Genomic DNA, 15,445 nt, shown 5'->3' on the forward strand with positions numbered 1-15,445 from the left:
ATAAACGCAACCCTAAATTTAAAGGGTAACTTTGGTATTTTTCAACCTGGACTATATTGTTTCATGTTTTTGTGTCACTATGGAGACAACAATTTTTCAAATTTAGTTTTTGCCACTGACAAACAGATTGTTATTATAAATGTCTGACATCATTATGGAAAGGACCCTACAGAGAAATACAAGCTTTTCCTATCTTTTGCTTGATCTGCTCTGTTTATTATTGTGTCCAAATCCCACTCGAGGAGAAGTCGTTGTGAAATCTGAATATCCGTATACTCTGGCTCAAATAAATACGGACGGCTATTGAATTCAAAGACCTCATCCACATTGTCGAAATCATCTAAATATTCAGCCGTGACATTGAAAATATTTTAGATAAAACTAAGCTACACTTTCTGTATTCCCAACACAACAAGCTGTACCACTATTCCACCGTTGTCTTTCGGCAACACGTCACCTCGCCAGATTTCAGAACGACACTTCTCCTTGAGGGATAATCTTTCCATAATGTCAGACACTTAAAATAACAATCTGAGCCTGTCATGGCAAAAAGGAGCAGAATAAATGACGGTGCCAGCTTGCCCCAATAGCACCATATTGCAGCCATCTACATCGCTCTCCCTTTAATACTGGACAAGTGTCAGAAATTGTTGTCCCTATCAGTCAGTTGGACACAAAAACATGGTAAAAATAGGGTCCTGGTTGAAAAAATACCCAAGTTACCCTTTAAGTTGGATTAATGATTTTCCAGGGTTATACAGCTGTAGAGCAAAGTGGAGTACATGTCAGTGTTGGCAGAGGTTTGTGCTTCCAAGCAGTTGTTTTGACATTGTTCACTTTTTCTGACGAGCTGTCCAAAAAACCCAAATCATTCTTTTTACAGTGATATGAAACAGAGAAAAGCAAGCAGTTTGATATTTTTAGCCATGCTAGCCACGTGGCTCTGCGGATGGCAGTCTGTAGGTCAGTTGGTCAGTCCACCTCTTTGGTCCAGACTGAAATATCTCAACAACTATTGGATTGATTGTTATGATGTTTAGTACAGACAATCATGCTACCCAGAGGATGGATCTTAATGACTTTGGTCATCTGACTTTTCATCTTGAGGTTGTGGTTTTGAGCAAAATACCTCTGTAACTATTGGATGGATTGCCATGAAACATATGATACAGACATTTAGTCCCCCTCATGATGAATTATGTGCCATTTTTGCTGAAAACAGCTGCCTGAGAGCGATGAGAGGCACCCTAAACAGCACATTTACGAGCCAAAAAAACATGCTGTACATGAGGACAAATCCCCTAAATGACAGGCAGCGCTTTTGTTCTTATTCAAGAGATCATACACACAGACAGTCAGAGATGATAGAAGATCTGTTCTGGTTAAGTACGTAGCAGTTAGACTTAGCACTGGTCCATTTAAGTGTACATCATAGCACAATATGTGATTATTTTACACATGTTCTCTGAGCTCTAGTATACACTGCAACTTTCTCATTAACAAGTCAACACTTGCTCAACATATTTAATATGCATAACATCACTGCAATGAAGGTAAAATATACCAGATATGTTCTGCTGATATGTTTCCAGGGAATCCATATGCCATTAATAGATTTACATTTCACTGTGCGCCTCCTCAAACGGATGAAAGCACGGAAACTTGAAAGCCTCCCAGCCATGTTGGCAGGCGGAGAAAAGATGGCGTTTACGGCCTGATATGCTTTTTTCTTGTATGTAAGTCATCATCGGGCTCTGTGGGAGCGCAGGCACCATTATTGTTTATGTCAGGAATAAAAGAATGAGCGTGTCTCGAGGCATGTGAGAATGGTTGCAAGTTCCATTTTATAAATCACAAAAGTTTAAAAACCTTGAATGAACCTTGGCACGTCCTCTTCCATGTCTTTATAGGACCTGAATCTGTTTACCGGCAGATGGAGACTGTCTTTGTAATTATCTCCATGTGTTTGGCTGACAAAATGTCCAACGGCCGACTTGTTTTTGTTATTTTTTATCCTCAGCGTTTGAAAGCTTGGTGCAAATTGCAGGATAGGGTGAAATAGGGAAAGTTTCTTTTTGTTGCTCCTTGGAGAGAGTGGGTGTTTTAGTTTATGTGCGTCTGTCTCACACTTGAGAAAGGAAGAGTTATACTATAAAGATATATAAAGATATCCTTTCAAAATAAAGTGTCTACATAAAAAAATCAGCGTTTATACATCGACTGACACAGACTGTTCTAGCTGTTCTATTATTTGCCTTTACCCATTTAGTCATTATATCCACATTACTGATTGTTTATCAAAAGTCTCTCATCGATGGCCAACCCTACAATATCATTGCAATATCCATATCGAGGTATTTGGTCAAAGATATCGTGATATTGGACTTTCTCCATATTGCCGAGTCCTATTTCTTGGCCTTTTTTCAGACAAGAATTAGTCAAATTTTGTTCTTGCCGTTGCTAGCGCAGAGGCAGCCCATCTATCAGCCTTACTGACAGTAACTGCTCGGCCCCCAGACAGCCCTCTTGTCTCTTTTCTGCATCTCAGCACCATCTCCTCTTCATCGGGGCTCCAGACGTCCAGGCGACTCTAGATTCTAATCTTTTATTCTGGAGTGACTAAAAGCACGGGGCCCCATGTAGCACAGGAAGTGGTCTTATCATATCCCGGTCTGGGCTTGTCTCCCCTAAAATGGGCATCATGAGAAGTGGATATGGCTATTTCAGGATTTCCCATGTGGTTCTCTATTTAGAGTAAAGTGACAGTAGTAGCCCTGTGGTTTGTTTTGGTTTTCCCTCTGGCATGGGTCAGAGGTCCATGGGAGCCTGAAAGCGAAGACAAGTCAGTCAAATACAGTAGACAGAGCTGGTTTCTGCTTTCTCTCTATTTAGGAGGTTGAGTTTATTTTACCTTCCAAAGCCCTCTGCTCTTCCCCACACACTCTTCTTTCTCTCGTGCCAGACTTTGGAGAAGGCGGTCTAACACGGGCGACCAAAAACCTGCAGCACTCCGTATTTATGCCACAGGTTGGACTGAACTCAGAGGCGAAGCTGGGCACGGCTCCCGTACTCACACCCTCGCAAACACAAACACACACGTATGTGTGGGAGGCTCATGCACATTCATATAATCATTATGAAAGCTTCTTCCTTTTGATGATATGCACATTTATAATGTGTATTTGCAAGTTGATCATCACCTCTTTACAAGGGTGTGTTTTAATATTTCTGGATGCACATTCTGTCACCTCTCCCTGTCTATTTATGCATGTTGGGGAAATAACACAGGGTTATTTGTGGTTTGCCCTTCTCATTAACCTTTTACCACTGTTTCACAACACTATCGCTATGTAGACAGACTGTAAAGGCTATGAAAGGTTGTATGAACATGTAAAATGCTGTATGTATTAATAGATTAGCCTAATCTTTTTGGTCATTTTCAAAAAGAACGCCTTGTCGTAAAAATAATCCAGGTACTATTCACAGGAGAGTCAACAAGTGAAATCTTAAATACATGGTGTCTCCCTACTTCGAAGCAGTCTGACAGCCCGACAGTGTGATAGATATATGAAAACTTGTTGTTAAAAGGGTTAAATCCACAGTCACTTCTGTCAGGACTGCGTCACAACACTCATTTAGAGAGAAAATCCACATGATCTGAGCAGGGGTTTCCCGTGAAATAAGACTCCTCCACGGCATCACTTTCCATAAAAGAAACAATTCTGCATCGCAGCAAATGAAGTTATGAAAACAAAGCAGCAATTAGATGTTTTTTCTAACGTCACAAGGGAACAGTGTGTATATTTGCATGTGTGTGTGTGTTTGGTGCTTGAGAGCAGTGTACTGAACCCAGCTCAAACAAACAGCCTTCTTTGCCATCTTTAACACTCTCCTCCCATTTGCTTAGCGAGGGGGAGAAACGGAGCAGTTATTTAAAGCCGCGCGGAGGAATGCGAGCGCTAGGGACTGCACCCACACCGTTCAGGACCCTGTAGCTGTAGCGATTAGCCAGGGTAAACAGAATAACACGGCCTCTGCCAGCGCAGCGCTGCGCTGCCTGCCGCCATGGCCTGAGACTGTGCAGCCTACAGACGTTACCTGCCACGCGCTCCAGTGCTGAATGCTGAGTGTCCTGAGGGCAGGTATCTGACATAATCTCCACAGAGCAAAGTCAGCACTCCTTCCTCTACCTGCCTGCCCTCCGGCCCCTATAGCCGAGGCTTTTAGGCAGTCATTATATGACATCATCCCTATCTGTGCCAAGATCCTGCCTGACTCTCTGGCTCTCTTTCCACAAACATTTCTGCCAAAGGGGAGTGACAGGGCAACGCTGGACTCGTGCCCACCCAAGAGCCGTGGAAACCACACCGCATATTTCCATGACATGCGAAAATCCCATTGTGCAAAGCAGAGTTTCATTTAGATAATAAGATAAACTTCCTTACGATCGGATCTTCCCGATGTTGGCTGCTCATCGTCCAGTTTCTGTTGTTTTAAGCGAGGTAATGAATGCCTTCGGTGACAGTGGCGGACACTGGCAAAGGGCAGCACCATTGTTTGGATAGCCGAGGCCGAGGCCGCTCAGAGTTTCTGGGGGTTGAAGGAGCACAGAGAGTTCTGCAGGGGGAGGAGGAATGCGTACGCAGGTTTGTGTTTTCAAAAGGCAGTGATTATGTCATTTACTCCCAACGTCTGGCTCAGCTGCAGGACTCTGACCCACATCATGCGTCGCTTTCTCTCCCTCGGTGTGGTATGTGGTCTCACAGTGCCAGTCGATGGTAGGCGTATTTGGGGATGCGGTTTCCTGCTTTGGAGCTGATGGTGAAGGGAAGCACGTCACATGATGATAGCTGCTCTCTTTTTAAACTGCGTATACCGTTTATTGGACCCAGTGTTGTTTAGTCACGGTTCTCTCAAGTCATTAAAGATGGCGTTGGATAGTAGTAATATACTATATTGAGGAATACTCATGGAAATACTTCTTAAACCTGTTAGTGTGAAACGTAAAGTACCAGAAAGTACCAGAAAGTGTAAAGTGAAATTTTTGATAATGACATTTAATCATAAGTGTGTAACATGGAAGGGTTACTCATAGTGCCGAACCCACTGAGAATGAACACCCGGCACTGTGGCTCTATGCCGCTTTTAGCTAGAGATGCACCGATACAGATATCTGGGCTTTGGTTATCAGCCGATACCGAGTAGCAATTCAATACCAGTGTTTAATTAATAAGCTGTATGCCTCACTGCGTGGAAGTGACTGGGATCATTCTTTTATGTGTAAGGCAACATCAGGCTTGACTTAAACATTGCTTTGAATTTTTATTTATTATTAAAATAATAAATCGTACACCAGTAACTTGGTAGAAAAAATCTTCAAAATTAAATGCATTTTAGTTTATTAGTAAAATAATAAATCGTACACCAGTAAATTGGTAAAAAAATCTTTGAAATTAACAGAATTCGTATTTGTTATTAAAATAAGAGATTGTAAACCAGCAACTTGGTAAAAACAAATCTTCAAAATGAACAGGACAATTCAAGTGTAAACCTTTTTAATGCAGCAAAACATTGGTCAAATTTAATTTCCAGTATATAATGTATATAGTATATAAACAGAATAGAATTGAATACATCGGCTCTATCGTCAGTGATACCCGATCCAGCTATTTGAGTCAGTATCGGCCCGATATCCAATCCCATATCGGTGCATCCATACTTTTAGCTGCTTGTTTTGGTTTTCCAGGCTGGACGTTGGCTGTGTGGTTGAGCCTCACTGCCCTTGTACCCCATAATAATATCACATCATAGGTAGCCAGTTTCAGCAAATAAGCTCAGAAGAGTTGGGTTTATGTTACATGCCCAGCAAAAAGGGCAGAGGGTCAACAAATAGCTGCTGAAGAAAGGTTGCGCTACGAGCCAACGGATGCAGATATTGTTGGTGAAAACCGTACAAAAGCTGTGGGAATGTTGGACTTACGGGCCAAAAACTAGAGGCCCACAACAGATTTATACTAGCCATAACAGTTTGACAAGCTGGTAGTATATCAGGGCTATGTTGGAGTCCTCAACTGTAAAAAGATTACTTGAAGCAAGCACTTTATAAGAATAGTTTGACATTTTGGAAAATACGCTTATTTGCTTTCATGCCGAGAGTTATGTGAGAAGATCGATACTGTTCTCCTATCTGGCAATGGTTAGCTTAGCATATCATAAAGACTGGAAACAGTTAGTCTCAGTCTGAAGGTAGGGAAATCCCCCCCGCCAGCAACTCTAAAGCTCACTAATTAACGCAATATATTTTGTCTTTTTGATCTTTATATACAACATATAACACGTTGAGGTTTTATGGGGGATTATGTGTCGGACTTCTTTTCTTCCTGGAGTCTCTGCTGGTTGCCTTGCGCCGTCTCGGTGACGACAAGATGACGATAAAGACTAATTATGTGCTGACAGATCCAATAAAAAGTTGCAAGAGAGATAGATGTTTTGAGTAAATATGTTTATATCAAAACAGATTTGTTTCTACATTTAATTACAGTTGTGAGAGTTTCCTTTGTTGAAGCTGCAGTGTGAGTTGTAGTGTTAAGTATTAAGTGTCAGGGCCAGTCGATGGTAGGCGTATTTGGGGATGCGGTTTCCTGCTTTGGAGCTGATGGCGAAGGGAAGCACGCCATGTGATGATAGCCGTTCTCTTTTTAAACTGGGTATAGCGTTTATTGGACTCAGTGTTGTTTAGTCACGGTTCTCTCAAGTTATTAAAGATGGCTTTGGATAGTAGTAATATACTATATCGAGGAATACTCATGGAATTACTTTTTAAACCCGGCACAGTGCGTCATAGTTACATTATAAGAAAACTCCACCAGTGGAAACACGACTCATTATGGTATCGCCATGCGTACTTCTGTAGTAGTTGACAATGACTATGAAAATTACCGCATGTCGACCAACAAATGTTGTGGCATCCATTTTTAAATCTCAGTGGGTTGATTTGGACTGTCTGGGACTGAATCATAGTGAAAGTGACTCAGCGAGCATCATCACGGATTTTGGATCTGATTCCGTCAGACTGGTTTAAACTGCTTTTTTGTGATTCCACCAGAATATCACAGATTGGCCAACATCTGTATGGCAAGAGATGATGTCGGCAGTAGCTTTCAGCTCAGTGAGCTGGGGAGCTTTTTGAACTGTGGTTTGTAGGGCTGTAATTTGTTGTTTTTGTGCCGGGAGGGTGCGGCTGCGGCTGAAAGGACGCCGTGGAGGGAGGGGGTCTGAAGATGCGTCATCTCCAGACAGATGGGAGTGAGTGGGTGGGTGGTCACAGGGCACTCGGAGGGCAAAATCTTCTTTCAATCTTTCGTTCGTTTGTTCTTTTAATTTCTTTCTTTTTTCCTTTTGTGTCTGACAGATATATTTATGCCTGTACAAAGACATTTTTCTTTCCAGCTTGCAAGACAAAAAAGGGCAGACTACTATAATTTTCCCACTACCAGTTATTACCTGTAATTTGGTAAAACTATGAAAAATGTGTCTGAGTCTGACTTAACATGTTTTCATGGACATACATGGTGTCTTTTTGTCTACTAGGCTTGCTTACTTAGCAGTTGAGGAATGCACAGTATGTTTTTCTTTACAGGAAAAAAAGTGTCTGGGAATAATCCCACCGTAACGTCACCTACTTTTTTATTTTCTGGATTTCACATCTTTTATTTTATTCCCTCACTTTCCCAGATATATGATATACGATATATGACGAAGATATCTTCCCTCTGCCGTCTCATGCTGTGAGCAGATCTGTCTTTCTCCTCATGGAGTGAATCATTACATTATGAAGAGGGAGCTCTCACTCGTATGTCACATGAAACACTCTGACGAGAAGAAGCTCGAAGACAAAGACTTTTTTTCCCCCATTTCTTTTTTGTCTTGTTTTTCACCTCAGTTCGCTCTTCTGGCTGGAGCGAGTGCTGCATGGGAAAATTATACGCTTCCTGACTGTCTTGGAATGCACCTGAAAACCGGCCTTCAATATTAAATTAGGTTTCAGAGCTTTGACAGCGAAGGATAAAGTCAACTTTGAATGTTCTCTTAGCTGGCTGAATCCATATATGGTGAATACATTTAATGGCAGCATAGTGTGTCTTCATTCACGTTGTTAATTACAGTTATTGAGTTACTACTTTGTGCAGATCTAGATTCCACAAAAGATGAGTCATCTTTGATCCTGGATTGTTGTTAACTTCTTCCATTTTCTTTGACGTTGGGCCCACCATCAGCCTCTTCATGCCTCACATTCATTCAGACTACCGAAAGACTTTGATTTTTAATAACACGCCACCTCTAGTCTGAGGAATGTGTTAGATCCATAAAGACAAAGGCGTGGTACTAAACAGAGGGCGGCTGCCTCTGAGACGCTAAGCTAACTGGCTAGGAGAGTCAATGAGCGATCATAAATCCTGCTAATGAACTCCGAGGCGATGATTTAAAGGGAAAATCCGCTGGAAAGTAAAATCCGTGTTATGATCTCAACTTTAAAGCGTTTTTGCTCTTTTCAGTATGTAATGGGGTGCAGTCACCCAACCACAGCGGCGCTCCAGGAGACGGTACCCCCTCCACTTAATAGCTCTCACACACGGGCCAACACACCCATTCACATATAAGATCTGCAGAAGACATTAGCCAGTGCATCGCCAGAATCACGGCTTATATGAAGGAGACAGATGTGAAGGAGAACAGCCACTGTATATTATTATAACATAGAAATGATTCAGCCCTCCTGGAGCTCTGAAGACAAACAGACATGAGACAGCTCATTTAAACAGAATCCAATAATCAGCACAATATAGGCATGAAGTGCCATTGTAATGCCACCTGTTGTTGAGAGCCTTAGTTTGATTGGAAAAAAATAAAGGGGAGTTCAGGTACTATGTTTCTGTTTGCTGTATTATAATGGCTCTGCGTGCAGAGTGCTAGTTGGCAACAAGTAACATGTTAAGAAGAACATGATGAATGAAATACAAAACAAAAACAGGAATACAACAAAGAAAACTAGCTTACCAGGACATATTTGATATTTTATAATCCAATTTTGGGTTTATAATCAAATTTGAGACTTTATAAATGATGTTACAGTTACAATGTGTAGTTTAGTTAGAGCTACAGAAGTATACAGTATTTCCCAATACTGATCCCAAAGACATACAGTATTTCACTGTTGCACATAAATTGCACACTGAGACAAAAATGTCCCTCCAATAACAAATTCCCCCAAAACTGAACTACCCTAGAGGGTTCAACGTTAATGTTTTGGGCAAAAGAATGGGCAGAAATCGACTTGCTTGAAGTAAATTCTCACAAGGCCCTTTACAAGTTGTTTTATTTATTAGCGGTTATCAAATAACAACAAAGACCACAAAGTTAGTTGTCATATTTAATCCTTATTAAAGGCAGGGTTGACGATGTTATCCAGTATCCACTATTTGTTATATTGGTTGAAATGGTCTTTACACCCCGACAGCGATCCATTACTGATGAGCTCTGAAGAAGGACCGGAAAAGAGCCGTCATCTGTAGCTGCTGTAATCCTGTAAAAACGTCGACCAATCACTGCCTCGCGGTCCGCTTGGAAAGAACCAATCAGATGCCTCCCTGCCTCCCTGCCCGTACTCTACCCTTGGCGTGCATCAGCCTGAACTCAAAGCACGTCGCCGCTGCCTGTTCACTGGAGAATGGAAGAGAAAACTCAGCCCTGCAGTAGCACTGCCGCGGTTACTTGTCATGAGGTAGCGTTGTTGAGTTGAGGTCCTCTCTCCGCTCTGTGTCTGTGAAGTAGTTACGATGCGGCAGTGCTCGTGCATGTGTGTGGAGGGACGTTGCCTTGGCAGGAGCCCCGAGGGGAGGGTGTGGGTTTAGACGGAGCTCCTGAGGCGATGCTACTTTCAAATCATGCTTCTTTTCCAACATCGTCGACCCTACCTTTAAGTAATTGAATCTGGAGTTTCGCCCACATCCTCTTAATGACACCCAACTAAACTCCTGTTTTCAGGATAATTGAAAAGCTTCGGCTCATAAATTTTGTCTTTACCCAATCTGTACTGCGCATGTGCAACTCTCAACAGAGACGAGAGGGAAGCGAGATAGCTCACTCCTTAGTTACTTCCATCATCAGCTCAGGAAAACAACCATGTGTTCATATAGGGCAAGTGAGTTGCTAGATTTACTAGCCTGACGTGGCGTTTTACTTGCCCCGGGGAAGAGGGTAAGCCTTATTGCCGAGCTCTGTCCTTCATATCAAGACCACATAAATATGCCATTCACGTATGCAGTGAAGTGCACGCTTTTCTTTGTGGCGTGTTTCCTGTTTGCGTCGACACATGAAATGGATAAAACAGTCAGTGTTTGATGGTGAAACTGACCAGACACAGAAATAACAGCCATGAGCCTCATGTCACATAAAGATGATTAAAGTGCGTTCCACGTAAGCTGTGCAGATTTTAAAATTGTGGAAAAAGAGAGCAAGTGTATCAGATCCTGAGTCGGTATCTGACAGGATTGTAGAAAGAGGTGTGCTGTCAGCTGCAGCTTTGTATTGTACTTTGCACTGTGTGTTGCGTGTCATCACACTGGGTTCATTTCCCAGACTCCACCCATGAAATACTAGCCAAAATCTGGAATATGATTCCCCTCCTTTCCTTTGACTTAGTGTGGCGTTGACCCTGACTGTGCCGGTCTCATTCAGACACCTTCCCAGCCAGACGGGGCCCCAGCCCAGACTTTCCCTACGCTACGTCGTCTCTCCAGTCTCTGTGGGTTTAGATTGTGTAATCACGTTTGGAAAGTAGGGCCTTTTCCTGACTTTCTGTGTCTGCAATCCTAATTTTCAACCCCCGCATCTTTCCCAGTTTCCTCTCATTCTAAATCCAGTGCTGAGAAGAAATCTGAGTCGTGGAAACTGGAGCTCTTGAGTTTTAAGTTTTCTGTCTTCTACAGTCTGTCCCACTCACCTTCTTTTTTTCCTGCCATGCCTGAGCCTTCCAGCTCGATTCAGCATGTTGCTGCCTGCGCTCAGTCCCATAAGACCACCGTCACATGGTGTTAGGTAGTGGAAGGCTGCTTCTGAAGTATCCATCTCGCTTCAGATTTAAACATTTTAGTCGGGTGTTTCATCGAGGTCCTTTAATTTTTCTGCCAGACTTTCACTACGTGAGGATGTCCCTGCTGTGTTTAAAGTGATCTAGTCCCCCAATTACGCCACGGCCCAGACTCCCTGGCAGTCCACATCTAATTACTTCCATGTGTGCACACTTGGCTCGGCAGCAGAAAGAGGCCTCTCCTCTCCTCTCCTCTCCTCTCCTCTCCTCTCCTCTCCTCTCCTCTCCTCTCCTCTCCTCTCCTCTCCTCTCCTCTCCTCTCCTCTCAGGATGAGATTGTGTGGCTCTGAAAAGTGTTCAAGCTCAAATCGGACAGTTTTGGCAACTCCCTAATGGCAACAAGTAGTAACCGTTTGAAACAATGTGTACTTGCTTTTGTTTACTGGCCAAGTCGGTCTGTGATGCATTATTATATTTGAAAAAGAAGCCATACTCTAGGTAAGTTTTCCTGAATCGTAATGTACTGAGAAATACCCGACACTTGTTGCAGTAGAGTAGTGGTTGGTACTGATGTTGGTTGTTGGTAGTAACACTCGCTGTCGTGGTTATATTTGAAGAAGCAGCAATGGAAGCAGGAAGTGGTTGTTTAATGCATATGAACCAATGTTGTTGGTATAAACCTCAGCCCTGGATTAAAATTAGTGATGATATAGAGTTGATGTGAGAGAGAGAGGATGGACTTAAAGAAAGGCTGTAACCCTGTAAGGTCTCGTCAAGGAGGAAGAGGGATGATGCTGTGCACTAAAAGACAACAATACAATGTTGAGCATGTAGTGTGTGTTTGACATGAAAGTTATGATTGGATCGGATCTGTAATTGCTGGGAAAACATGGTGAAAGAGATTTGATATTGCAGTTAGAGGATACATTTTTTGACTGTAACCATAGTAAAAGACGGAGTAATGGAGTAAACTGATTGGACAATTAGGAAAACTAAAGGGCTGAGCATTGAATTGGAATGTGACCATAACACAGTATCAAGTACAGAGGTTGACATCAGTCTTTGTTTTGTTTGTCTTCTTTTATCAGATATAGGGGCTGTGACTCATTATTAATTAATCTGCCTGAAACCCTGCAAAAACACAAAGATTGAACAGCTCAATTTTTGGCATTTTGCTTAAAGGAATAGTTTGACATTTTGGGAAATACTCATTTTTGCTTTCTGGCTTTCTAGAGTTAGATGAGAAATGTGATACCAGTCTCTTATCTGTCACTTACACATTAAGCTAAACAAGAGAAGAAGAAGAAGAAGAAGACTAGAAACAGCCTGGCTCTGTCAAATTGTTAAATCCACCTACCAGCACCTCTAAAGCTCACTACGTCATAGGGCCGTCCCCAAATTAAAAAGTTATTTTTATAAAACAGTCGCAATATCCTGACAGTAGTGCATGAAACGGGAAATCTGAAAAAAAAAAATCATGTGCCTCGGTGTCCTCCGGTGTCCTCCGGTGTCCTCCGGTGTCCTCCGGTGTCCTTCTGTCTATGAGAGCCGGCTGTCAATCACTGGTGAACTCCGACCAAACGGTCAAACTAGGCAGCGCTGATCAAATATTGGCACAGCCAATAGGAACGCTCTCTCTCTCTGAAATGACCTGTGATTGGTCAAAGTCTCCCGTCACAGGATAGATTTTTTGAAGCCTGAAAACAGAGCCATGAGGAGGTGCAGAAGTCTAGTTTTCTCTCAGAACACTTGAATTACAATATGCTGAAAGGTTATTGTGACATTTTTGCCCAATGATGCCAAAAAAACTGTTGCCTACTGAAGCTTTAAGTAGTTTGTTTTAAGATGTTCATTTTGCTGCTTTGATTGACAAATATGCTTATACATGTATGTACTTAAACATGCATTCAAAGTAAGGTATGGAAACATATTGTTGGTAGTGATACTCTGGGATATTGGCTTAGGTGTCGTTACCATACCAGCCCTAGCATGTGTAAGGAGTGCTGAGATGAGGCGGCCGTCCTTTCACTTTCACTATTACTTCATTAGCGGTCATAGCCGTCCTAAAGCAGCATTGTTTGGTTTCAGTTTTCTCTCAGGTCTCTCCCTGGATTCATTACGTCCTTGCCGTTTTCCCCAGCGTCCTGCTCTCTCTCTCTCTCTCTCTCTCTCTCTCTCTCTCTCTCTCTCTCTCTCTCTCTCTCTCTCTCTCTCTCTCTCTCTTCCCTCTGATTGTTCTATAGTGGGAATTTCAAAAACAACTGGACTTAACATAAACACAATGGGAGACCCAATAAAAACCGCAGTGAACATTGTATAAGCCATGAATCTCTCTCCAGCCGGCGGCTTTCCCATACATTTCAAGATCTTTCCCATATGTCAGAATAAAGCTGTTGAGCAGATCAATGACTTTACCTGCTTTCCTTTCTGCCGCTGACTGGCTGCGGGGACCCGTTAGTCCGTCAAGCTGATGTGACTTTTACAGTGGTGCAGCTCAAAGTGAATATTTTACGTGGCCTTGCTCATGCAACAAACTTTTCAGTCTGTCTGCCGTATTCCTGTGATGTAACACTAAATCATCAGACTGTTACTGAGGTGAATGGATCCAAAATGACCAATTCCAGTCTGATGTGACTCACGAATGACCCTTTTTGTTTTATAACTTATAATCTGCTTATGTTGCTCATTTGTGTAAGCTTTTCCTCGTCCTCTCATCTGAGGTGATTCATAGCTGTGAACTGTTGACCCTCTGGCCGTCTCAGTATGACAACTCTCTCCCCCTGTCCGTCTGTCTGTCTGTCTGTCTCTCTCTGCAGTTGTGTGTCCCTTGACGTGCATGAATGGAGGAGTATGCAGCTCGAGGAAGCACTGCCTGTGCCAGCCTGGCTTCACCGGTCGACTCTGCCAGTTTCCACTCCACCAGACGCAGCAAGCTCAGGCAGCGCGAGGCAACAAGCAGCCTGTCTACCCCTTATCTACGAAGCCAGACATCCAGAAGCTAGTGGAGCAATTAAGCATAGGGCGTACTCAGTTGACGCAAACACACTCTGTTTTCACCCTACCCATGTCACACTCATCTGAAGGTATCTACCATTCTCTACAGTTAACGCCAGAGCTTTTGATTGATGGGGGAAATATGTATTTGTGATGTTCCTTCCTTTTTCTCTATTTTCAGTGCAGTTTAATGTACGTGTTCACCACACGCCAGACACCTCTGTAGTCATTCAACCCATCGACCAATCAGACATCAAGCCTCCTCACAAGACAGGGCCGCGCCAGATCCCCTCCAGACACAAACCAAAGGGCCGCTGCTTCCAGGAGACCACACCCAAACAAGCTGTGAGTTTAGACGCAACCCTGAAAGCCTTTTTGTTTTGTGATTTCCACTCTTACAATTTCTCTCTCTCCCATCTCGCTTTAGTGCAACAGCACCCCGCTTCCTGTTCTGACCAATCAGGAGGACTGCTGCGGCAGCGTGGGGAACTCATGGGGACAGAACAAATGTTATCAGTGCCCCAAACTACCGAGTGAGTTACAGAAATCTCCTCTGCTTTGAATTTTCATCTTGGTTGTGTCCGAAATTCCATACTAACATGCTATTTAGTACCCTAAAATAGTATGTGAGATTTTTTAGTTTATCCGAATAGGGCTGTTGCAGTGAAGGGATTTCCCCTGCGGTGATAATGGTTGGCTAAACAGACATATTATTGCATTTTCTTTTTCAAATTACGTAATTTATCCTGATTTAATGCTATATAAATAACCTTTTATTGTTAGGCTATTATTAGGTATATTGTTGCTTTTTAAATGACAAAGATGACAGATTTAAAACTAATGAAATACTTGTTTATTGTTAAATGCAGAACACAAAAGGGCAACGAGGCGCAGCGTTTTTTTTTTTTTATATGTCAGCACATGGTGGAGTACTCGCTCTGGATGGAGAGAGGACGAACCCGCTGGTTTATGTGTATTCATTTCTCTTCCGTTGTTGTTGTTGTTGTTCAGCACTTGCAGCCTACATGTTGGATGTGGCGGTTGTTCTTTGTGGTATTTTCCCCGCCCTTTCCTTTTACGACTGGGTAAAAAAGTGACAGTGGCGAGCACTGCATTTTACCCAAAGTTGAACATTTTCAACTCTTGGCGACCAGAAATAAACACCAAATGTGCAGCGCTCAGCGCAGAATAGACGCTCAGCGCCTCATCACGCTGCTGCCGTTTGTAGCATTGTGTGAATACGCAACGTTCTCATTGTAAAGAATCCAAAAAAGAAAAAACTTGAACATAGCGGTTGCGGCTATTGCTTGCCATACCTTGCGGTTGGCTTGCCAATATTGCAATCATTGCGACAGCCCTATA

The 15,445-nt window shown here is 42.7% G+C and overlaps 1 protein-coding gene across 4 annotated transcripts in view; it reads left to right on the forward strand.

Annotated features, from left to right (window-relative positions):
• ltbp3 (latent transforming growth factor beta binding protein 3) overlaps positions 1-15,445 on the forward strand; it is a 38,271-nt gene that overhangs the window by 3,938 nt on the left and 18,888 nt on the right. For all 4 annotated transcript variants that reach the window (XM_074611634.1, XM_074611631.1, XM_074611630.1 and 1 more), the window contains exons 2-4: positions 13,906-14,172; positions 14,265-14,428; positions 14,511-14,616. In XM_074611634.1, the coding sequence (XP_074467735.1) occupies positions 13,906-14,172; positions 14,265-14,428; positions 14,511-14,616 (537 nt within the window). The remainder of the gene's footprint in view (positions 1-13,905; positions 14,173-14,264; positions 14,429-14,510; positions 14,617-15,445) is intronic.

The sequence above is a fragment of the Sebastes fasciatus genome, chromosome 16 (genome assembly GCF_043250625.1).
Source record: "Sebastes fasciatus isolate fSebFas1 chromosome 16, fSebFas1.pri, whole genome shotgun sequence".
NCBI lineage: Eukaryota > Metazoa > Chordata > Actinopteri > Perciformes > Sebastidae > Sebastes > Sebastes fasciatus.